The sequence below is a fragment of the Durio zibethinus genome, chromosome 2 (assembly GCF_047325235.1).
Source record: "Durio zibethinus cultivar Kanyao isolate XHJ-2024 chromosome 2, ASM4732523v1, whole genome shotgun sequence".
Lineage (NCBI taxonomy): Eukaryota > Viridiplantae > Streptophyta > Magnoliopsida > Malvales > Malvaceae > Durio > Durio zibethinus.
The window spans coordinates 37,911,899-37,937,824 of NC_143163.1; the positions used below are offsets into that span (position 1 = coordinate 37,911,899).

At 32.5% G+C, this 25,926-nt stretch overlaps 3 protein-coding genes and 1 pseudogene across 4 annotated transcripts; 2 read left to right on the forward strand and 2 right to left on the reverse strand.

Annotated features, from left to right (window-relative positions):
• The first annotated feature begins 2,595 nt into the window (after positions 1-2,595).
• On the forward strand, positions 2,596-4,341 carry LOC111317579 (UDP-glycosyltransferase 89A2-like). The gene has a single exon (XM_022920013.2). It carries the CDS (start codon positions 2,678-2,680, stop codon positions 4,232-4,234), a length of 1,557 nt encoding a protein of 518 aa, XP_022775748.2. The 5' UTR covers positions 2,596-2,677; the 3' UTR covers positions 4,235-4,341.
• Positions 4,342-7,548: 3,207 nt separating this feature from the next.
• Positions 7,549-11,202, reverse strand: LOC149520201 (uncharacterized; annotated as a pseudogene). Its single transcript, XR_016333577.1, has 4 exons — positions 11,024-11,202; positions 10,778-10,884; positions 8,356-10,452; positions 7,549-7,684 (listed from the first exon to the last, which is right to left on the reverse strand). The product of XR_016333577.1 is annotated as an uncharacterized LOC149520201 (transcript).
• Positions 11,203-14,408: 3,206 nt separating this feature from the next.
• LOC111317734 (uncharacterized) lies at positions 14,409-17,278 on the forward strand. The gene is made up of 5 exons (XM_089743165.1): positions 14,409-14,870; positions 16,278-16,335; positions 16,423-16,506; positions 16,593-16,734; positions 16,826-17,278. Exons 1-5 carry the CDS (start codon positions 14,450-14,452, stop codon positions 17,102-17,104), a joined length of 984 nt encoding a protein of 327 aa, XP_089599291.1. The 5' UTR covers positions 14,409-14,449; the 3' UTR covers positions 17,105-17,278.
• A 4,177-nt stretch (positions 17,279-21,455) lies between these two features.
• On the reverse strand, positions 21,456-24,923 carry LOC111318220 (phosphatidylinositol 4-kinase gamma 5-like). Its single transcript, XM_022920948.2, has 2 exons — positions 24,635-24,923; positions 21,456-24,064 (listed from the first exon to the last, which is right to left on the reverse strand). Exon 2 carries the CDS (start codon positions 23,748-23,750, stop codon positions 21,825-21,827), a length of 1,926 nt encoding a protein of 641 aa, XP_022776683.2. The 5' UTR covers positions 23,751-24,064; positions 24,635-24,923; the 3' UTR covers positions 21,456-21,824.
• Between the last annotated feature and the right edge of the window lie 1,003 nt (positions 24,924-25,926).

Here is a 25,926-nt window from a genome sequence, read left to right on the forward strand (position 1 = left end):
AAAGGAGTGAAAACCCAACTTAAGGGGTTTAAGGGAGAGAGTGGAGGGTTCTAGAAATTGGAAAACAAGGTGGGAAGGTTTGTTTGAGTTAGGACTTTGGAGTTACTTGTCCTTGGAATTGTAGGGCTTAGATTCTGCCATCTCAGCAACCTACTACAATATTATCCCCATAATTTTTTTTTTTTTTTAACTTTAATTTCAGAGTTAAAAATTGTTGCCTACTTTTTTCTCATTAATCAATAGAAATTAAATAGGAAAAGTAGTTTTGGTTTGATTTTCCTTCCCTTTGTTAGTAAGGTTTTTTTTTTTTTTTTTTTTTAATCTTGAGATTGATATTTATACTAAAATTTGAAAAGTTTTTAGAAAATGATATATTTTTTAGATTAATATTTTAACTAATTTTTTATAAAATTTTTATTGTTAATGTTTTAATTAAATTCAAATTATAAATGATATTTTCAATAATTTTTAATATATTATTAATTTTTCATTAAATTCTAGTAATTTATGGATTTCAATTTTTATTAACGTTTTTATTAGATTGTTTTTAATTTAAAAATTTATAAATTTTATCTAAAATTTTCATTTAATTCGTGCTCTTGTTTTCAATTATTTCTCTCCTCATAATAATAAATGATATCAATCAAGAGTTTAAATTATTGTGGCTTGTGGGTAAGATTGATAACATAAGTAAAAAAATGCTAATTGATATTTATATTATTTGATATATTATTAAAATTGACATTTGATGACATTTAAAAATTATAAATTTAAATAAATTTATATACGTAATATTTTTCAATTAAATAAATATTAAGATTGAATTTAAGAGTACATTAATAACTTAAAAAATATAAGCAAAAATTATGGCTATGTACAAGTTTAAAAAAATGAAAAATTTGACCCTAAACTTGAGTTAATTAAGTAATTATAAAGTAGATCCCTTTTCCAATATGTTACATCTAAACTTTATTTGGAATTGAATTTTTTCAACCATGGCTCTCCTTCTTTTTAAGCCTCTTTTATCTCCTTACAAAAATTTTTATAATTATAAAATATATCATTTATATAATTATATAATAAAATTATTAATAAATAAATAGATAAAAATAATAAATATATAAACAAATAATCCATTTTATAATCAAATGAATTTTTAGTAAATATTAAAAAACATATTTTATAATTAATTAATTAAAATAGATAACTAAATAAATAATAAAATCAATTAGTATTATTAACTTTTATTTTAGGATGTGTAAATATGTTTTGTTTTGTTTAAATAATAATTATTTTTATTAATATTTGAATATTTTATTTTGTTATATATTTTTATTTTAATATTATATTTATAATTGTTAGAAGTATTATTTTTTGAAATATTAAATATTTTAAATACTTTTTTATACTTAAAATTTTAATTATTATTTTAATATAATTTAATATGTGTCAATATTTTGATTGAATAAATTTTTAATATATTAAATGTTAAATAATATTAAAATATAGATAAAAAATAATTTGTTAATATATTTTTAAATGAATGCTTTTAATGATTTTTTTAATTATAATTCATTTTATCATCTCTGTTACTTTTATATTCAAATGTATATTTTACTATTATAATATTTAATTTTATTATTATAATAATTAATTTCATATTTATTGTTATTTTTAATTTTATTAAAATTAATCTCATCGTTTGTTAGAATGAAATTAAATATTAGTCCGTACAAACTACAACAAATTATAAACTTGGCAGCTAAAAGAAGTCCGTTACAGTTTTCGGGTGCCTTTATATTACATCGGACCTCCAGTGCGGTGAGATTGTCATAAAAAGTCGTGTCACCCGTAGCTTTGTAATTCAAACAACTTTTCAGTATGCGTTATAATTTTCGTCGATTATTCATTGGAGCTTCAGCTTCGGGTTCCAGTCCACCACCGCTCCTTTATTTATTTTGTTTGTTTACTCTTTTCTCCTTCAGCCCACACTTTGTTAATCCGTTAATTTTTCTTTTTTATTTAAAAATTACTAAATAACTTTTGTTAATTTAATGTAAAAATAAAATTTTACTATTATATAATAAAATAATAAATAAATAGATTTTATTATATAATAAAATAATAGATAAATTTTAATTATTTAATAAATAAAATTATTATTTGATATAAAAATAATTTAATAACTTTTTAAAATAATTTATTAATTTTATAAATATTAAATAATTCAAAATTTATATTATATATAATTTTAATTTAATAATTTTAATAATTATTTTTATATTTAAATACATATTTATATTTGAACTTAAATTTAATTAATATATAAAAATAATTTTACTTTTTATATTCAATAAAAATTTAATTATTTATATTTGAGTTTAAATTTAAATTTAAAATATTTTATTAATTAAAATAATAAAAATATATCATATAAAAATTTAATTAAACTCACAAATTATTTAAATTAAATATAAAAATATTTAAATTCAACTTCATCAATAAATCAAATTATTTAAATTTAATTTAATAATAATTAATTTAAATTTAAATTTTATTCTAATAGAATTTAATTAATTTATAAATATTAATATATCATTTACAATTTACGGTAGCTTCCTTGCGGTTGCGTTGAACTTGCGCATGCCAAAGTTAAAATACACTGACATGACATGACATGCGCTTCACTTTCCAAGTCTTTAGTGTCCACCGCTGTTTCCCTACTTGCCACGGCCACGCGTCGTCTGATTCATCTTCTTCCACCCAAACCTGTATCCTCTCTTCTTCTCTTCTCCATCAACCAACTACAATGTCCGCCGAGGCAAGCCTGAATAGGAACCCCCACGTCCTGGTCTTCCCATACCCAGCCCAAGGCCACATGCTCTCTCTTCTCGACCTCACCCACCAACTCTCTCTCCGTGGCGTAACCATCACCATCTTAATCACCCCTAAAAACCTCCCTTTTCTCTCTTCTCTCCTCTCCTCTCACCCTTCTTCCGTCACTCCTCTCGTCCTCCCTTTCCCTTCTGACCCCCTCATCCCACCCGGGGTGGAACATGTGAAAGACCTCGGCAACAGGGGGAACCTTCCCATCATGGCCGCTTTAGGAAAACTTCACGACCCTTTAATCAACTGGTTCAACTCTCACCCTAACCCTCCTGTTGCCATCCTCTCTGATTTCTTCCTCGGTTGGACCCAACACCTTGCAACCCGCTTGCAAATCCCCAGGATCGCTTTCTTCCCAACCGGTGCGTTTCTTCCTTATATCTTTGATTATATTTGGAGCAACGTTGAAAAAGTCAAGTCTTTCAGTGAAGTCGAGTTTAGTCATCTCCCTGGATCCCCGGTCTTTAAGCAGGAACATTTGCCATCCGTGTTTCAGCTCTACAAACAATCAGATCCTAATTTGGAGTTTGTCAAGGATAGCATGATCGCAAATACAAAGAGTTGGGGTTATGTTTTAAATTACTTTGATGCTTTGGAAACTCAGTATGTTCAAATTTTCAAGAAACATGTTGGTCATGATCGTGTATTCACTGTCGGACCACTTAGTTTAACAGGCCCGGATGTACCTGGTGGAGGCAATTCGGGCTCTGGTTCTGAGCCGAATGACCAGGTGTTGACTTGGCTTGATGGATGCCCCGATGGGTCTGTTGTTTATGTTTGCTTTGGGAGTCAAAAGCTGCTGAGAAAGGAACAAATGGAAGCCTTGTCTAATGGTCTTGAAAAGAGTGGGACTCGTTTTATCTGGGTGGTGAAACCGGGAACGACCCAACAGCAGGACGACGGGTATGGAGTGGTACCCGACGGGTTTGAGAACCGGTTGATGGGTCGGGGTTTGGTGATAAAGGGATGGGCCCCGCAATCGTTGATACTGAGCCACAAAGCGGTGGGTGGGTTTCTGAGTCATTGTGGGTGGAACTCGGTTTTGGAAGGGATAGTGGGTGGAGTCATGATATTGGCTTGGCCCATGGAGGCAGACCAGTTTATGAACGCCAGACTCTTGGTGGATTATGTGGGTGTGGGTGTTAGAGTGTGTGAGGGCGAAGACTCGGTCCCTGACTCCGATGAACTGGGTCGGGTCATCGCTGAGTCAATGACTGGGGGTGTAGCAGTGAAGGTGCAGGCAAAAGATCTGAAAGAGAAGGCTTTGGCAGCAATGAGTGATGGTGGGAGCTCCATCAAGAATTTGGATAGATTTGCGGAACAATTGGGTCAACTTGGAAGGAGATAAATCCCGTCATTTGCTCAATAAACAACACCTTAAGTGAGAGGAAGTTGTGAGGAAAAATTTATGTAAACCTATGGCGACAAATGATATAAATCTTATTGGAGCTCGTCTACGTTACATGTCAGTAGAGAAGAAATCATCAACGATTAAAGTACACTCAGCTTCGCTAAGCACATTGTAATGATAAATCAGCTATAATTGGGAAAAAAAAGAAGAAGAAAAATCGTGTTTAAAATGCGATTAAGCCCTTTGAAGTTAAACATAGCTATAAAAACTGATCTATGTCCAATTCAATATTTCAAAACAGTGAGCTTGCCTAATGAACTAAAAACAACATAGCTCTTTTTATAAGTATTAGTTTTAAGTATGTGCGTGATACATATGTAATATTTATTTTTTAAAATTTATTTTAATAAATAATTTTTTATATAATAATAATAAATATTAATATTAATATTTTAATTTTAATATAATATAAATAAAATTTGATAATTTTTTAAATACTTTTGATGATAATAAAATAATAATAATAATAACAAATATTACTAATTTAATTCAAAAATTTTATATTATAAGTAAAATTTAATAACTTTTTATATAATTTTAGTTTTAATAACTTTTGATAAAATTTTGGTAATCTCTTATATTAGTTTGATAATTCATGATATAATTTTGACAATTATTTAATAAAATTTTAGTAACATTTTGATATAATTTTAATAATTTTTTAATAACCTATGATATATTTTTTGTAATTATTGACAAAATTTATACCATCATATATTTAACAATGAATTATCGCAAGAAAACGCGAGTTCAATTTAAGTATAAAATAAATTTTTTTATGTAATAACATTATTATTTCATTCAAATTTAAAATTTTTCGCTAATGTTTTTATTAAATAAGTTCATAGTAGGTTCAATTGATATAAGAGTGAAAATGTAGAAATATACAATATTTTTCCTAATAAGAGAGTTTAATATTAATTCTAAAGAAATTTAAAATCAATATATTTATATATTTTTCATTTAATATTAACTTTCTTTGTCACATGAAAAAGATAAAGAAAAAGATAAAGTTACGAAGAATCGGATAATCTTTCGTCTTATTTTTTTCTTAAGATAATCTTCCATTGGTGATTCCAATAATCTTAAATTGAATGTAATCATATGTTCTACCGATCAAAAGCTTAATTTTTTTATTTGAAAATTTTAATTATACATAAATTTTTATTATATAAAAATATTAAAATGCATGGTACTTGCCATGTTTTCTTAAGAAAATTACAATTCTCAAAATAATAAACTTGTTATGTAAGATTTATACAATTTATAATGATTTTATTTTCAGTATTAACAATATAAATTTTTATGAATAAATATATCTTTAACATAAATATATTCAAAAGATAATTCCAACGAATTTTATCATATCTTGAAATAATTCACAAAAAACAATTAATTTTATTTCACTTAATAATTCTCTACTTGAAATAACTTACATTAAATCGTTCAATCACTCGAATGACAGAAAAAAGATCAATTTAATACAATTGAGAAAGATTAATCTTTAGATAACAATTAAAAGAAATTTAAATTAATTATTATTTCAATTAAAGTGAACAATTCTTATGAAAATTTGATGGAACCAAATTCTGAGATACTGGTAACTCTAGCACCGCGTAAATCATCTAACTCTGCAAGTGGAAAGTCCAATTAAAGTGTTCAATGAATTAGATAATGCTAATTGTAGGTGGAGAGTATGTAATTGATTTGCATTTGATTTAATATTAGTTTTTGTTTATGAGAATAACAATTATAAAATTCTAAATACCAAAAAGAAATTAATTATAAAAATCAAACTAAATTGTAAGAATGATGTATTAAAGAATTATTTCAATGAACTAAAAAGATTTAAATATGCTATCAATAATCAAATGATTAACTCATAAAATATATAAACAATAAAATCATTAAGATATATATATAATTGACAAATCTATTAAAACAAAAAATTGAAAGGCAAAAAATAGAAAAAAAAAAACAAATATGCTTCAATGACTTAATTATGATTAGATTAAATAAATTTATTTATAAACATAAACCACATATATAATTATTTTTAGAATGACTAAAGAAACAAAATCCATATAATTATTTTATTCCTATGCATGCTTAATTTTGATTTTGTTCTATTTGAATTTATATATATAGTTAATGCAAAATGAATAACTACGTATATTGTGTGTTCTCACCAGTAAGAATCTGCCATTAATCATTTCCAGATCTTCACAAGCATCCCTCGTACCTGGAGTAGTCATTCACAGGTGCACCTGCTTGAACAAAAAACAATAGCACCATCAAGAGCATAAATTGAAGCAGGTTTATCCTCACATCGGACAAATTAGACAAAAGGAAAGAAAACTAGATTCTGTAGGAAAATCAGACAGACATGAAATGGAGCCTTGTTCAAGTTTCTTGATGCAATATTATTGTCCAGGAGGTTACATGTATGCATATGTGCCTGCATGTGTACATATACACACACATACACATACACATACACATAAATATATACTTAACAACCCAAGTTGATTGCATAATCCCTGACTAAACATTTGATGTCATACTTGTTCATCTTTTTAACATAAAACTTCTCTCAACTGTTGGTGGTTATCATGAAACAGGAAAAATAAGTCTTCTGAGTAAGGCTCTATAGATTTTAGAATAAGATGAAATTCAAAGGAAATTGAATCCAATTGAGGTAGCCTAGTTAGATTGGTCTACAAAATCTTGTCAATATTCACAAACCTCTACTTCCAAACTACAAGTATGTGATGAGATACTCAAGTTTCCAACCGCAATGAGACATTATCTTCACTTCAAAACATTAAATGAACGAGCAATCTTTACAAGAGAGATAAGTAGCAGAACTCATCCCATTCTACGGAGCCACTCTAACAGTTTAATGTGGATCAAAACATGCATCCAGAAATGCAGAAGTAACCTTCTTATTGTCAGATTCCACAAGCTCCTTTTTGAATTATAACTCCAAGTCACAAATCAGAAAGCAATACCTCTTCTAGGCTATAAACAAATAATTTCAAGCTTTAATCAAAACCTCTTGTTTTATTTTTAAAAGAAATGGCCCAGGTTTTTCTCCCTTTTTCCTTTTCATTTTGTCTTATAGTCTTATTGGCTCTTATGACGTTTTCAATTCATTCTGAAACTATCATTATGAATAAAATGCATGTATAACTAGTAGAAAGAGGGCAGAAAAGCACACTCACCGTTATAAAAATCATTAAAATGAAGGGTATGTATTCTTTGCAATATAAACAGCTTATCAAGCAGTTGGCAGCTCCAAAAGTTTATTACTCTTGGGCACTTGAGATTTAATTTTGCTGATGTAGGCTTGCTATCATATCAACTACTTTCCATGCTCATTTCATCCTATAAGAAAGTCACCCAGTTAAATGGACATCTTTATATATCTAGCCAGATAAATGGCACTAGAAAGTAGTTCAAATAGTTTCAATACAGAATTTTATGGAAAAAAGAAGAGGTGGGAAAATGAAGTCATAAGATATCAAGAATCTTTTAATTAAGTACAAAAGCCACATTCATCATCCCAATATTAATAATATAAGACAACTAACAAGGTTTACCTCTTCATATCATACACTCAGTGCATTCATGAATAAAGATGCAAACCACATTCATGATCCTAAATCCTAATCTTAATAATATATATGACAATTGATATGGTATCCGTCAGCCTATCCTTTCATATACTTGCATCATTCATGAGTAAAGGGTGCAGAACAGTTTTGCACTTCAAGTGATTAGTAGAATTTGATATTTAAAGGGCAGCAATTATTTTCACTGCATAACAATATTCTTTTGAGTACTAAGATTATGGATAGAGTCAAGATACATGCGTTAAACAACACTTTACACATTGTGTAACTAGGCTTTTATCAGCCTAACTGTTGTAATTTTCACTTCCTTTATTAAAATTAAGAGGGGGAAAAAAGCATTAGCTTGTTTCAAAAGAATCATTTAACTTAAATCTGCAGTGAAAAACCATAGGCAACATATATCTATAATTTGATGTTCAATACCTTCACGTGAAGAACCTCAGCACCATTAATTAGACAGTTCCTTCTCAATAAAAGATGCATTAAAAAATAAAATCATTATTTTCTCATGAACTCTGAGGATGTAAGCCAGATTTGATCATCCATGCAAGCATTTCATAAACTGAAATGAGGTCACCACATTGATGGTAGGCATCAAGCAAAACTTCACAAATTTCTTGATCAGGAAAAATGCCCTAAGATAACATCATACAGAAAAAAATGTTGTGCCCCGGTTATCAAAGACCTTTTGCACAATCTGTTGATAACTGCACTATAATCTCTTACAGAAATTTCAAAGCCCTTCCCTACCATTAGGCGGAAGAACATGAATACACTGCACACATCACCCTTCACACAATGTGCTTTGATTATTGTAGTGTAAGCATCTTTGGTCAAATTGATATTTCGTTCATGAAGAGAAATCAGTAGCTTATCAGCATTCCTAAGGTTACCATATACACAGAGCCCATATATGAGAATATTATATGTGACAGGTGTGGGCTCAAGATTATTCAGCAACATTTCATTGAGTAAATTAAAAGCCTTTTTAATATCTTGAGCTTTGCATAAAAACTGGATGATGGTATTATATGTCACTTGATCTGGGATTAAACCCTGATCATGCATATCCTCAAGTAATTGGACAGCTTCTTGCAACTTCCTCTATTTACATAGCCCTTTGATAAATACGGTGTAAGTGACATGAGTTGGAGCAACACCTTTTGCATCCATGTCTCGAAGCAACTCGAGCATGCAGTGCATATTTCCATGTTCACAATATGCGTTCATAAGAGTGGTGTAGGTAACAGCAGTTGTTTCCAAGCCATGCAGCCTTATAGTGTCCATCAATCTTCTTGCCTTAGCTAATTTTCTTCTTTTGCAAAACCCATAAATGAGAGTCACTTTTCCAGCTATTAGTTTATATAACTGTACAACCTCATCAACATTACCATGCCTTGCATACCCATCAATCATAATATTATAGAAAACAATATCCTGCCCCCAGTCATTCATTATCAGAGAATCAAAATACATTATTGCCTCCAATATCATTTCCTACTAACATAAACTCAATAGAATGGCCCCACTTGAAATCGAATTTGGGGGAATTCTCTTTTGAGAACATTTCTTTGTATAGTTGAAGAGCCCTTTGTACTTGTCCTTGCTTGCAGAGCCCGTGAATAAGGATGGAATATGTTACATGATCCAGTTCCAAGCCATTAACTTCCATTTCATAAAGCAACACCAGTGCCTCATCAACCTGCCCACTCTTACACAAACTGCTAAGCAATACACTGTATGAGATGATACTCAACTGAAAACCACGTGAAAACATCTCCTCCAGCAACTTTAATCCTTCCTCGACATTCCCATTCTGACAATGGCCACACATGAGTATTGTATACGTAACAAGATCTGGATTCAACCCTTTATTTAGCATTACTTGAATGACCTTCCACACCCCATTCATCAGACCAAGTAGAAGGAACCCTTTTCTGAGAATGTTATATGTTACTATATCAGGCCCTACCCCATACTTCTCCATGTCATTTGTGAATTCTAATGCTTCCTCCATGGAACCAGCTATGCATGGTCCATGATTAAGAATATTATAACTGTATGCATCAGGAAGTAGTCCATACTTTAGCATCATGCAGAAAAATGATTTTGCAACATCTGTGAAACCTAATTTGCAATATCTTGACATAATTGTATTTAATGAAACAACAGAAGGCCCAAGTCCCTTTCCGTCAGTCTCTTGCAGGAATGAAACTGCATCTTGTAGCTTCGATTGCCTACGAAGACCATCTATAACTATAGAATTAGTTTGCTTGCTCTTTGTAGTTCCTGTAACTTTGATTTCATTATAGACATCCCACATGATATCAGTACACCTCAAATTGTATAAAAGACTGTTATAGGTCGGTATTGAAGCATGCAGTCAAAAGGACATAGAGAGCATCATGAACCATATCAAATCTTGAATAAACAAACGCCAACATCACACCCAACTGTTCTTGTCCCAGTCCCTAAAGCCATTCAAAAGGAGCTCACAAAGTGAAGGAACAGAACCGGAGTCTATCAGAAATCACACAAAATCTATAAACAAAAAAATGAGCAGCATTTCAAATCTTTGACCAAAAAATAAAAACTTTGCAGCTTAAAAGCATTTGGGTAATCATCTGATTAAAACATTATTGCACCCAGATGCAAAGCAAGCCTGGTTTGAAACAAATCCAACAAATGCAACCACCAACAATATATATCACTAATAAAAAAATGCCATGAAATGTACAACAAGTTTTTTGTGAATAGAAACCAAAATAAAAAAAAAAATCCAATAAAAATTGCACCAAAGATAAAAAAGAAATAATAAATTTAATACCCAAACAAAAAAAAAAACCTTCCTCTTTTAACATTCGTTCCAAAACAAAGCGCAACTCCTCAAGCCACCTCTGTCCCGCCAAAACATGGGCCACAATGAACCGTGAAGACCTTGAATGCCGGAACCTATACTCATTCCTCATAAAATCAAAGAAAACCACTGCAAAATCAGGGCTTTCAACCCTCAAACAATTTATAATTTTATCAACCTGTAACTGATCCAAACTCAAAACAATGTTCCTAAAAGTAATCCCCAGATAAAAACCTCCTAAAACCCAATTTTTTCAACCCAGAAAGGATCTCAAAGACAGGGTCTTTAGGAGGATGGAAACGGGAGGGTTCTTCTTCTACGGGCTTGGCAACGGAGACCGAAGGTTTGAAGAAGATTAGGGAGGAAAGAGGGGAGACAATGCGAGGTTTCCTAGGAGACTGAAGGGTTTCCATTTACTGAGCAAGGAATATTAGGGTTTAGGGTTTTATGGTGTTAATTTTTTTTATTGGCGATAATTATTTATTAGGGGTTCAGGGTTTTAAGAGAGCCGTTAGTTTCCTGGCAATTTTAAAAGACTCCGAGAGAAAGGGAGGGTTTCGGAAAGACAGATAGCCCAAACGGAGAAGATAGCGCATCTCCCAGACGGAAGTTCGTTTATAATTTGAAACGGCGTCACTTTGGTTAATACTAAACAGGCGCTATTGAGCATCAAGGCCGTACATCATTCTTTTTTTTCCAATCCTTCAATTTTGATTCTGTAATTTTTTCTATTGTATGTGTTAAAATTTAAATTTTAAAATTATTAAATAATATTTTTAAAAAATAAGAGTATAAAGCAACTGAATTAACTTTTTTATTTAAAAAAATGCTTACATTATATTTAGTAAGAGAAAAAGTAAAAAAAAAAAAAAAAAAGAGATCTCTTCCTTCACTTAGTAGGAAAATAAAAAAAAATAAGAAAATAAATGAATTTACACATTTATCTTCTTTTAAAATATAATTTTTTCAAATTAAATTTTTTTCTATTTAAACTCAACATTTTATTTATAATTTTATCACTATTTTTTTTTCCATCTCTTACAATCAAGTTTTATTTTAACGAGATTCTCAAATATTATAATCAAAATCTGCTATGATTTTTTAAAATTGGGAATTGAGCTCTTCACATAATTGAGCAATTACAAATGCATTTATGTCATTACATTATACAAAAAAGGCAAATCTTGTGATACTTTCTTGGGGTGTTCATCGTCAAGTTTAATCAGGTTGGATTGGCTTTTGAAAACCTTTACTTAGGACTCAATCCGAGTAAATTTGGATTGAAAAAAGTTGATTTGATAGGAAATATCTGATGTTAAAACATCAATATTTGTTAGTTGGAGGGTAGCAAATTGAAAACAAAATAATAAATGATGCTACAAATAGAAAAAGACAAATTTTATGAATGACAATCACTGTTCCATCAACTATCCTATAGTCTGTTGCCAATAATAAACAAGAGATGTATCCTGTTTTGTTTGGAAATTATTCCTTTTTTTTTTCCTCTATTAGGTATGTATAAAGAAAAAAAACAAATAATTTTATTCTTTATTTGACTTAAGTAAGTTATTTTTTTTTTAACTATGAGTGATTTTAAATTCGAGTTTTATTGGTATTTTTTTTATTAAAAAAATCATTTTTGTTAAAAAATTTAATTAATTAATTTTTTGTTGGTGTTTTTCTATTTTTTATTTTGTATTAAAAAAGTAAAAAAATAAATAGTAAACTGTAAAAACGCAAAGCAAACAGAATCTTGGTATGACAAATTTGCCAAAAAAATAAAAATAAAAAAAATATTTTTTTAAATTTGGAAGATGTCATCTAAACAACAAAAGAGAATGGCAAAAAATAAAAATAAAAAAGAAAAAAGAAAATATATGTAGAATTTTCATTAAAATTTTACATTCTCCAAACCAAGTAAAAATTAATGAATTTGAATTTACTTGAGAAGCAAATTAATAGACTTCTTTAGCTTGCTTAATTTTTAAATTCTTCCAAAGTCTTAAAAAAATAAATTTGAAGTTGATGTCTTAAATACCTTTAAACAAGCAATGTTAAAGAAGTTGGGAAGAGTCTATCTTCTTTATGTTCTTTCCTTTTCTTCTTTTAGATTTTTTTTGGTGCAAATTCTTTTATATGGTTGTCTAGGTTTGCTCTTTAAATTTGCCTGACAGCAAGACAAAGATTGATAGTGGGAGATTAGCTAATACTTGGGGCCATCATTTGAAATCCTGAACCACAATTAAAACTCATGTCAAATTACATATGTCCAATGTAAATCTCAACATTATATATCTTTGTCTCATGCAAATCTCAAATATTTATAATTTAATTAGTATTCGAATATTTAGTTTAATAATTTTTTTTTAATACGATCTCGATTTTTTCATAAATTGATATATGAAGCTCGTGTCAAAATAAATTAACACAATACTGTCCTACAGGGATCTGAAACATTCATAACTTAGAAAGCACCCAAGTAATTAGCTTTGACTAGCAAACAAGGCACCCGATGTTAAATTTGTCAAAGGCCAATTTAAATGTGTTTTTCAGGGCTATAGAATTTTTGTGGTTAAAGGAGAACAGTGTGAAGAATGATGGATGAGATTTCTTTGTCGGTGCAGGCCACAGGTTTGCCTCAAACCTTGAGGGCCAAGGAGTGCAAGTTAAGAATTATAATTTGGACCCATTCCTCTTGAATTGAGTAAAACACTGCAACTAAAAACCTATTAAATTCATTAGAATTTATGTACGTATATATAAATATATTCTTGTTTTGAATCATGCCATTTTCATTACACCTAAAATAGACCCTTCACAATAAATTTAACTCCTAAAAGCAGTTCTCATCTTCTGTAGTTGTTTCCCCTCAATTTATATGGGAGAGATTGCAAAGCTATATGAAATTTGAAGTATGATCTGTTCAAGGATTATTCCCCCAAAAGAAAAAGGTTTATCAGTCATAGAAGTTAACCTAATTCAACTAGCCAACTGAAGAACGAAGATTAGTGGTTTTTAGTACTCAAAAGGAAATGAAGGAGTACTATAAAAACACATAATATTTCAACAGCATTTGTCATGATGCTTTTTATTAGTACGAGTAATCTAACAAATTAATGACTGATGCATATCACAAAAATTTTGGACCCAAACTTCAGATATGGATTAAACAATCAGACATATACATACATTTAAAACAGGTGTTGACTTCTATATATATGATATAAATTATGCATGTAATGAATCTGTTACTTAACTCAGTTGATATATACAGTCAATGTAAGTTTGGAGCTCAAATATCAGAATTTAGATTTCCTTAAACTACGGCCTTCGTTGTGCCTAAAAAATTATGCATGTAATTTCATTAACTCACTTATCAGTTTAGCTTAGAGGTCTAATTCAATAATCTAGAACATTATTCATAAGCAATTATTCTTTTTGGTTAGCTAACATAGAAATAGAATATATGCAAATTTCAACCTACTGTTATTCGTTTTGCTTACAAAATAAGGAGCAAAAAAATGGGAGTAATTCATAATGAAATTCACATTTCACCAACTTAGGTATGGCAGCCTTTGCAGTGCCTCCCACAATATATAAAACCCCAAAGTTTATTGCATCTACCAACATCAAAGTAGACAGAAGCAAGAGAACTCCTCCATGATTTTCTCAAGCATGTCTAAAACTAATGTGAGGGGACATCTTCTGGAGAAGAACAGATGTCCTAAAGAAAAAGAAAAGCCAGCACACAGCCTCCTGTCCAAACACCTGAAGAAAATCTACCCAATTGGGCTTCAAAGGAGCTCTTCATCCTTATCATTATCATCCTTATCATTGTCTTTGTCACAAAACTCAAATGACTCCTCTCTTACAGATCATTCTACTACTCCCCTGGAGCAAAAGATTTCATTAGCACTCAGCTTGATTGCTCCTCATCATGAGAGAAGAGAATTCCCCCCGGTTGTCAAAAGTGTCCAGCATCATCACCAGCAGCAGCAGCAACAGCAGCAACAACAACAACAAAGTCAGGATCCTGGTAGTGGAGAAATGAGGAGATGTCATTGGGTTACAAAGAATAGTGGTAAGTTATTAATAGCCAGTACTGTTTGAGAATGTTTTACTTTCTTGTGATGTTGCACCTGATATATATGAACTGTTTAATCACAGTACATAAAACTATTATAGCCTATAGGAACACCTCCTAATTGCTTTGACAGAATCTGAATTAGGCAGTGAATATATGATTGGATTGATCAGTACATTTCAGGAAACATTAAACTGCATGTAAAGTCCAATAAATTTCTTCAGACTGCAGCTTAACTGTTAGCTGGCCTTGAAGTCAAATCTCTTCTATGGAATGGAATAGAAATAGGACCTGGAATGGAAAATACAAATAAATGCAGAAAAAAAAAGAAGGTAGCACCATAGCGGTTTCAATTATTCAAAGATTCTCTCCAATGGTCATTTATTTCTATTGTGAAGAAGCATCTCAACCACTTGGTTTGATAGCAGGTCTTGGATCTTTATCTTCCTTGGTTAATTTTTAGCACACACAATAGAGCCAATGCAACCAATATTGCTTCAATCCCATTTAAACAACCAACCAACCATTTGTATTCTACATACATTTCAGAATTAATGGAGATCTGTTGCTTGGCTCTTTCTTCTTTTTTTTCGTACCAGTTTTTGGCTCTTTCCTATCACCATCTCCATTCTCCACCACAGTAATATAGCTTATCTAGAAACACGTTGCTCATCTTCACAAAGATATCATAATGACAGTGTACCAACTTCAAATTCTATCATTTTTTTTTTTTTGTAAATATCGATCTCTTTACTAATTGTTTCAGCTAACACGATGTTACTAAATATGATATAATTGATAGCTGTTGTGGCACCAGCATTCTTAATACGTGACATGTTATCGAACATTTTGATTTTTTATTTTTGGTCAGTCAATGAAAGAAAATTTTACCAAGTGCTTGGACTAAAATGAACTGGAAAGCGACATGAAATTCATATTCAAGTGAGACAATCAAGAATCACCCTTTACAGTGTACAGTGTCTAAGTGGTTGTTTTAGTGCTAAATTTTTTACATTGCTTCCGGTGGTTAAGCTGTGGAATCTGTGTCATCAATCGCATTAACCTGAAAGTATAGAACACCCGCAATAATCAGACCACCTTAGTCAACAAGAAACTTGACTTAATTACCTATCATTATCTAGCAGTTGAGAGTTCTACATAAATTCAAAAGGCCAAGTTGCTTTGTCATAGCCTCATAGTTACATTTTGAAAATTCTCCTACAGGATAATAGAATATGGTAACTCTTGATTCCTGAGACATTAGAAATACCCATAAATTTTTATGATATGCGTACAAGAACCGGCTGGGAAATATAAAATAAAGCAAAGAAGAGAACACTGAAAAAGATGGAAGAAGTTGCTGATGACTTGGTGGCTAAGAAACTAACAGAAGTTTTGATGCAGATAAGGTATACATATCATTTCATGATGAGCAATGGGGAGTTCCTGTTTATGATGACAAGTAAGTTGTTCGAATTCATTTACATCGCATCTATCCCACTAGTTAATCCAACTTTTTGACATCTTCACGTGGTAAGTAATCAAACAGCCAATTGTTCGAGCTGCTTGCGTTGTCTGGTATGCTGATGGATTACAACTGGACAGAGATTTTGAAAAGAAAGGAGCTATACAGGTACATTCTTCAATTTTGCATGTACATTATCTACAAATTTTGATGAACATTGAATTAAAGCTTGCAATTTTTTATTTATCATATAGAGAAGCATTCTCTGGTTTTGATCCTGAAATTGTTGCTAAAATGGGGGATAAAGAAATAAATGAGATATCATCAAACAAAGCAATCATGTTGGCAGAGAGCAGAGTAAGGTGCATAATAGACAATGCCAAATGTACACTGAAGGCAAGTTTTAAAATGGAAGTGATTTTGCAATTTTAATTATTTTTGTTGCCTTATATTCAATTACTCAATGAATTTATTTATCCAAATACAGGTTGTGAGGGAATATGGATCTTTCAGCAGCTTCATGTGGGGTTATGTGAATTATAAACCTACCATCAACAAATTCAAGTACCCTAGAAATGTTCCTCTTAGAACTCCAAAAGCAGAAGCCATCAGCAAGGACTTACTGAAGCGCGGATTTCGGTTTGTTGGGCCTGTGATTGTGTATTCATTCATGCAAGCAGCAGGTTTGACGATTGATCATCTGGTTGATTGTTTCCGGTACAGTGAATGTGTAGGCCTTGCTGAAAGACCTTGGAGGCACATTTAACATCTTTACTAACTCAATTTGAGTCCCTTTTTCTCTCTTTTTTGTTGTACTGAAGAACACCTAAGCTCTTGAATTGATGTAATAGTCATAAAAGGGGCCGCCATAAAAATAGCTAGTAACTGTTGTGCATATTAAGTGAAATAGAAGCCTTGGATTGCTATAATTAAGTCCGGTAGATGAATGTGAATTTAGGATTAATTTCTTGGCAACTAAATACCAAATATTCAATCTCAAGATTTAGCTCAATTAATTCATACAATCATTTTTAACAGATGACATATAACATATCTGAAATTTAAAACATAGCATCTGCAACTTCTTTCCTTATTCTACAAAAATGAATTTTCAAATTGCTTTCATTTTATCACAATTTAACTTAACTATTTAAATCTGCAATCTTAATAAGATCCCTTATTCTTCATTCTATTTACTTTATAGTAACAACACATGCATTTTTCTCAATTTATCCCCCCACCAATCAAAATATTGGTATATGAGTATATTTAGGATGATGATGATGATTATGGAGTTGATGTCCTAACGACAACAATAAAATAATTGCAAAGGTTTACATGTTAATCCTGTTTCTGTCCATATTGGCAAAGCAATCAAAGGCTGTCAAATGATTCATCGTTCGTTCCCAAGATTAGGTAGATGAAAGGGTGTTCACTGGGGAGTCATTCCTTAAACTCAAGCACTAGAATTTACTTTATTTTAGTTATCCAAACACTTGTACTAATTATACCAAGCAAATGTGCATCAGCACGTGTGTCCCCATTGGTGAAGAGTGGGAAGAACGCCAGGGAGTCACCCACGTTCACGTAGGGAAAGTCCAACTGGTATTAGTACACTCTTCAGGCAAGCAGCTGAAGGCCCAATACCATTTAGAAAAGGCCTGCAAACTTCATGGGTTTCCCTGCTACCTGCACCACTTATCTAAATTTTTAGCCAGGAAAAGAAAACATCTAGACTTGGCAGAGGGTCACGGATCTTGTCTTGTGTTGTCATTGTCCAAGCATTATCGGTTGACGATCTTATCAATTTTTTAGTTGGACAATTCATAAATCTTTCTCTCAACATTGTTTATGCCTTGTTTTTCATGATCCTGTTCAAATCTAGAGCGTGTAGCACTTTAATTATATGATCAGGTTTCAAATCCGAAAATGCTTTTAGTTTGATGAACAAGGAATGCAACAAATGGGCTACTCTTTTTATCTAGTCATCCTATGTCAAATTCAACTGCCCACAAGGACATTTGGATATGGCCACAATTTGCCAAGCTGGACCATGGGTTTGATTTATCACATTGCTAACATTGGGTAACCCTGGATTAATAAGTGTGTGGTATGAAGAAGTTCTTTACAATCAAATGATCTTCTTCTACAGAAATTTGCCTTGTGGAAAACCGGCCCAACTGCTTGTAGTAATAAGATTTTATTGCTGCTTACAAGCAGCAAGTAGGATTCTCAACTGATCTCAATCATGCACCATGCCAACAAATGCTGCTGCATTCTCTACTCGTCAAACACAATGTCCCATTGCTGATATGATGTTGCTTTCCCCCCTTGAACTCAACACAAATTAAACTCTGATAACACTAATAATTTGTTAGAACGTCCATTTCTTGATATCTATCATCTTCTAATCTCTTTATGAAAACTGCGATTATAGCACTAACTCCAAACTTATCCACCATATTTAATACTCACTGAGCATTTTCAATTCATCTTTCTCTTGATGAATGGAGCACTTCACCTAATACCCAAATGAAAAATATCATTCCATGATTTCGGCTCTCAATGTTTGAAATTTTCACTTGAACTCCAAGATCTATCAGCAAATATTCCAGCTTCTGCTCTCCATATGGGCAGAGTCTAATGAACTTGAGCAATGGTTTCATTTTGTTTTCTAGAAAAGGCAAAGGACATATTATTGCAAAGATTAGCAAAGTTAGCAGAAAACCAGGATCATGGAACCTTTTTCTCCACATGCTCAACTATCCTCTAAAGACCTGAATAATGATATGTTCACCAAATGTAACTATCATTTTGCTTCAAGATAATAGGGACAAACAAGAAAAGGCCCCACGATCCCCTCCACTTTTGGCCTGCCTCTCTGCTTCACTCTGGGGATTTATCATTTTATCTTGAACTACAATCAATGTAAATAAATACCATAGACCCTCACTGCAAAGACAAATGGTAGCAAGATAAGCAACAAGAACTAGGTAAGAGATCAGGATGCCACGTCCCATTCGGTCCACAACAGTTTTCATTTTTCAAGCTCTTACCAAGTAATCTCTTTATCCTTTCTCATGTTACATATAACTTAATTTCAGGTGAAATAAAGCAACTTCATGAGTAAAATCTTAGGTGGAAAGGCCTAGTCTGCGAGCAAGAACTTCACCAAATCTTGAATGTTTATCCTGAATCAGATAAACTTTGGTTTGTAGGCCTGATTGTGACTTTGGTGATGTTGACCTATACATAAAACCCACAAGGATGCCAATTATACCCACCATAACTTCCTCAGGAGAAGGCTAATCAAGGCAGGAGAAGTTCATGTTGGCTAGCTGCTATATGTTCCACCAGGCAGAAACATAAATATGCAATAGGAAATGATGATTTTGTGTACTTCCACCGCTTATTTCTCTTAATAAAAGCTCTTATTATTCAGTTTTTCACTTTAGCAAACTAATAGTACTAACTATAAAGCAGAATCACAGCAATGAAATGCCCAGTATGATGTAATTATATTCTGCTATTTAAGTATCTGTTTACATCTAGTCATAACAATAATGCTAATGTGTTAGAACATGACTTTTCTCGTTTTCTTTCTGTATGCAGTAAAGTGATTATCAAGACAGTTTTTGAGTCGTTTTTATTATATTTTTACTATTTGTTTTTTTGTCTACAAAAAAATAATAAAATAATAAAAATAATAAAAGTATTAATCAAGCCTAGAATTAAGAGAATTAAAGTATATTATTAAGCAAAATCAAGTAGTGTAATAAAATAGAAACTTGGAAAGTCCAAATTTAAACCAATGATGAGTTTAAAGATTACCTGTCTATATAAATATACTTTTTTTCATTTGAGAAATCATGATCAGTTGGACAAGCAACAAAAGAAATAACCTCCAAAACTTCTTATTAAAAAAAAAAAACCATGTGCCAACTATTTAAAAACCCCCCAAAAACATCCACAGGAAAAGCTCCCAAGTTGATGGCAGTTGTGGACAATGAAATGAAAGAAAGAAAACCAAGAGCATGGCGATTGGACAAAGATGATGATAGATAGAGATTAGACCCCGCCAAAGAATGTTGAAAAGGGCCAATCTTCATTTCTGATCATGCACTCCACTCCATTGTTAATGGGACCCCAACATATGTGATGTTCCTTCGTTGTTGCTTACTAGTAATCTTCTTTTTTCTTGCTTTCAATGTCAGCAACTCAGCATCCACAATATTTTCTTTTGTATTCCTTCCCCCCTCCCCTCCATAGTTTATTCGAAACCACTGTAGCCAAAATAATCCGTGGATGCCAGCCAGCTGGTGTTTTTGGAGCAAAGAAAAGACGTCATGAAGTTAAAGATAACCAGATACTGACGTTTTTCAATTTTGTATGTACAAAAGCTGTACCGCCCCAAAAAAGAATCTGATTAATTTAGCTATTTAACATGAGGTCTTAACTGTTCTGTTGAAATAATTTTTTGCTAGATTTAAAAAAATTTCGAAAGTGGGTTTTGGAAAGCAACAACGTAACTTTGGACATACGAACTTTTTTATTGAATTGCTAACGTAAAGTAATCACCATGAAAAAAATTTTGGTATCAAAAAGTTCAGGTGGGAGGAGAGGAGGTTCAAGACATATAGTAACTCTCAAGAACTTATATTGAATTGTAACAGTTCGTGGATAAAGGAAAATTGTTTGTTGACAGCAAAAATCTATCTTATCTTTAACAAATCAATTCATCCCATTGACAAAATAAATATGATTACATTACTGACAACACTTTAATCTAAAATGATATATGGTTTGATTAAACAACCCATTGTCACGCATATTGATAAGAATGGATCTGATAATATAATGCTTTACTGTTTACATTTATGACTTGTACGGTGGAATAACAATATAGATTCACTTGTAAGCAAAATCAAGATTTACTATTTTTTTTTTTTGGATATATTACATGTATCTTCCATTCAAACTATTAACATATGAATATTCCATCACTTGATCATTATTCATCTCTTATACATCCAAAACGAACCATGAAAAAGCAAAGAAGTAATACCAATGAATTTGCCATCCAACTCATGTGAATGAACAATGGACCTTAAGCAAGATTTCAGAACACAAGGATTGAATGACCCCATTTACATAAATATTCTTTTTTTTTTACTACATTCTACATATTATTTATCTAACAAAGTCCATAAGGAAGTCAGAGAAAAGAAGGAAAAAACCAAAATCAAAGCTAAAAGCTTAAAGAAGAAATACACCCATTTTATACTCGGCTCTCCACTTAGCTGAAGCCAAAGAGTATTTACAGCGATTCCTCCTACAGGTGCTCCCAAACTAAAACATTGCCTGGGGCAAACCCATATACTGAATCTACCTAACAATCCTTCATCCCAGGTCCCAACAAAACCTACAGTCTTATTTCATCTTCAGTCAACTCAACTCTCTGGTATTGACACACTGGCACCTCAATCTCAAAACTGGCACGAAGTACCAAGCCTCTGTATCTGCTTCTGACCTAAGGTAACAGATTTACGTTTATCAAATGCTGGTTTGAGCAACTCCTGAAACTTATCCAAGAAGAAGGTCCATTCCTCCTCATTCATGTCAGCCAGCTTCACAAAGCTCACACTTGCAGGAAGCAGCTCATTTGCACTCCTATGCCCGGATGAGCTAGTAAGACAGCCATTTTCTTGTCTTGTTCCAGAAAATTTGGAATACTTCTGGCTCTTGTCACCTAAGCTAGTATCTTTAAGTGACATTGAAAGCTTTGAAATGGATGGTATCCTTTCAAGAGCTTTGAAAGCAGAGAAACCCTCATGCTCTGCTTCTCCTTCGCCTTCCTCATCTTCCTCAAAGCATTCCTCCAGCTTTGAAAGTGGAATACGGTTATTCACAAATCCATTTCCAAATTGGAATGGTGCTCTGGTTATAAAATCATCTGTAGCCATTTTTGGGGTTAAGTCTAATTCTGGTTCCTCACAGTCAATATCAAACTGGAACTCTGCATCTCCCACATTGGACTTAGGGGATGACAGCTCCCTCTCTTCCATTAATCTCCTTGCCTCAAGACAAACAACTTCTAGCTCACTAGGTTCCTCCTCTCCAGCCCGATATTCTCTACTCATCATCTCACCAATTTCAGCAAGGCAGAGACCAAAAGCTGCAGCTTCCTTAAGGAAAATTGTGCAGAGTATCAGAACACGAAGACAAGCTTCCCGTATCATGGGGAGTTCCCTTCGCAGCATCTCACAATCCTTAATAGGATCAAGCTTTTCTATATACTCAAGTTCATCCTCAGAGAAAGGAATAGAAGCCTGAGGCCAATGAATCCACTCAAAATATGGATCCTCCAAAGTTTCTGGCAAGCAAAGCCCATGATCAATAGGAATGAGTTCCACCTGACCAAACCTCCCAATACCATCAAGCTTCCGCACTAAAAGGTTTCCTGCATGCCTGTCTGTGTTAAAAATCCGTATATCAAGTATCCCTATGCAGTGCACAGCAGAAACAGGGAAGCTTGAGGTTCCATGATCGCTAGCGTCAAAATCATGTGGTATAAACTGTTGGAAAGATGCAATCTTGCTAACTAGATTCTTCTTGTGAGGCTTATGTCCATTCACACCATCATTTACATTGAAGACTGAGTGAGTAATCTTCACCAGCGCTGTTGGTGGCACATTAGCAAAATGACCGTAGTCCAGAAGATAAGCTACAACTTCTCTGAAACCTGTCTCACCTACTCGAACCGAACGTTTCAAACCTGGTTGTCCAAGGGCTTTCCCAACAAAGCCTTTCGGATTGTTTGGTGCAAAAGGTTCTTCATCTGTTGGCTTCACAATTGCAACACTCTCACCTCTAGGATTCCTAAAGTGGTAGGCACCCCCAAGACCACCATGGACAGGAAGTGGATCAACACCCATCTTAATTGCCTTAACAATGTCCTTCACCAGAACTTTTAATACGTTAAAGCTGTCAGAATGTCCCAGTATCTCAATAGGGCCACTTCTATCTCTCTGCTGAAGATCCCTTCCAGTAGGCGAAAGACAAGGAGTAGAGGAGCTTCTGTGTAGATAGTTTCGTGTTAGGAGAAGTGGAGAATCATTCCGAATGGCACTAAGATCATTCTTCAACTCCACATCCCCGAAAGTCAGCAAGCTTTGCTCTGTAGGGAAGTTAAGCGCAACCTGCAACCTTTTTTTAACCGTATGAGCATTGTCATTGCGATCCAACTCCATGCCTAAGACACATCCAGTCTCTGTTTGCACAAAAACCCGTCTCCTCCCAGTAGGTGGTTTCCCTTCCATTCTATTGTTCCTAGGATATTCCCCTCTAAGAGGACTCTTAAACACTGCCACTGCCATCTGAGTTTGAACAGGACTGTCCAACTTACGAGACATGAAAAGTCGAGAAAAACCAATCACGGCTTTCCTGGCAGCCGGAGAAAGAGGTGATAATGGAAGAGAGTTTCTTCCCCTCCGAGAAGGCCCCGAACTCCAAAGCCAATCGCAAATGAACAAGAAAAAACTCCAATTCACCAACAATCATCAATCAATAAAACCAAAACTAAAACCCCAACCCAAAAACTGAAAAAGAAAATGAAGAAACAGAACCCAATCCACAAAATCGGCAGACCAAAATGAAGATCTATCCTTATACTACATTGAATAAGCCATCTTTAGTTGCCATAAACGGCAGGAAACCCCAAAAATACCTGTCAAAAAGAACCAAGATTTGAATCAAATCCTTGATTTGATCTAGCAAATAAAAGAAATAGTATCATTATATATACCCAAACATTCCCTAAATGGTTAGAACTTTAACAAACAAGCGTAAAGCTAGCTAAGTTAAGTAAAGTAGCCGTTACCAAAATGAATGCATTAATGAAATCCAAAACAAACAAAACACCACCTCCAAAAAAAAGAGTAAAATTAATGCATTTCTTCAATATTCAAGGAATCTACTAAAAGATAACAAAGCTGCTAATATGAATATTAGAAGGCATTCATATTAGCAACTGATCCAAGAAACTTCCACAGTAAATCCGGCTTATTATCATTCCTAAAAAGAAATTAAAGAAAAATAACGGTCAATTTAAAACGAAAACAAAAACGCCAAAATTAAATTTAAGATTTTCAATTAATTCAACAAATATACATAAGAAGCAGAACTCTCCGGACATTGAACCTTCAGCAGTTCCATTTTACTTAAAACCCCGCCAATGAACCTAAAAAAACCCCCAAAAAAACAGTTTAAACCTACGAATTTAAGAAAATTAACTTACCAGATGTCGAGATCTGAAGGAAATATCAAAGATACAAAGTTATCCCGAATACCCGCCTTGTCGATTAAATTTTAACTTCGGGAAAAAACAAAACAAAAACAAATAAAATCCCGGAGTTGATTTAAGAGTCGGAATAGGCCAGTTGAAAAAAGAGAAGGTATCAGGGGAAGTGTAAAGGGAGGCAAGAAATCGTCCGGGTTGACTCAATTGTGTAAACACAAGAAAGCACCTTGTCTCTCTTCTCTCTCTTTCCTTCTTTTCCTTTTTTTTTTTTTTTCCTTCCAGCTCTGTCTCACATTCCTCCGAGAAACCATGTTTTAACTCAGTTTCTGCCCTTCCCTTGCTCTTTGCTTGGGTTAAGTAACTAACCCTAGTTAACTCTTTTACCCTACACTGCCTTCTGCTTCGTTAAGGGGCAGGAAGGATCTAGAACGAGAAATTTGGACCGTTGGATGTAAGTGAAAGGGTAGGAAGAGGGATTAGGCCGTTGGATGGGTATTGTATTTGCGGGATTTTATTATATGTGGAGCTGACGTGGAGATAATGGACTGGATGATGACGTGGCAGGAGTTACCATCTTTCCAGGCAGTAGTAGCCAATGGCCCGGTTTAACGAATTTTTCCTTCGCCGATTTGATCGGCGATATCTGACCCTCATTTATTAATAAAATCACGAAAATACCCAATTTGTTAAGACGGAAGTGTACTTGTGCTTAAACTGGGCCGTAGTGTATCCGATCCTTTCTTTCCAGGTGATCTAATCGTACGGCTCTGATTTGACCGAATTCTCTCTCTTTGACTTTATTTGGAGTTAATCAAAGATTATCAAAGAAAAATTAAAGATTTTTAATTTCTTGAAAATATTTTTAAAATCTAAATATTTATCTTTTCATTAATCCATTGTATAATATACCAAATAAAATTGGATGAGATTAAACTTCTTATTTAATGCTACATATATTTTTTAAAATCTTTCAATAGTAAAAAAAAAATGTATTAATAATCTTATATAGATAATTACATTATTTGCATAACTAAGTAGCTATGTGGATAAAAAGAGAGATTGAGTAATTTGATATGGATATAAATCATGTGTAAAACAAAGATGATTTACTTATCAATTTTATTTTATCATATAATACTATGCATGATCTAACTAAAAAAATATAGTGTTATTTCATAATTTTATTAATTAAATGCAAACTATGAAGATTTTTTTTTTTTTTTATAAATACAAACAAAGATTGCATATGTCAATACTTAACCTCAACCTCAAAATTTACTAAGCTTATA

What these genes read in the sequence shown, in the direction of transcription:
- LOC111317579 (XM_022920013.2), top strand. Translation starts at nt 2,678, where the DNA reads ATGCGCTTCACTTTCCAAGTCTTTAGTGTCCACCGCTGTTTCCCTACT.
- LOC111317734 (XM_089743165.1), top strand. Translation starts at nt 14,450, where the DNA reads ATGATTTTCTCAAGCATGTCTAAAACTAATGTGAGGGGACATCTTCTG. An exon ending in TTGGGTTACAAAGAATAGTG is followed by an intron (nt 14,871 to 16,277) that starts GTAAGTTATTAA and finishes GTTTTGATGCAG; the next exon opens with ATAAGGTATACATATCATTT. An exon ending in GTTCCTGTTTATGATGACAA is followed by an intron (nt 16,336 to 16,422) that starts GTAAGTTGTTCG and finishes GTAATCAAACAG; the next exon opens with CCAATTGTTCGAGCTGCTTG.
- LOC111318220 (XM_022920948.2), bottom strand. Translation starts at nt 23,750, where the DNA reads ATGTCTCGTAAGTTGGACAGTCCTGTTCAAACTCAGATGGCAGTGGCA.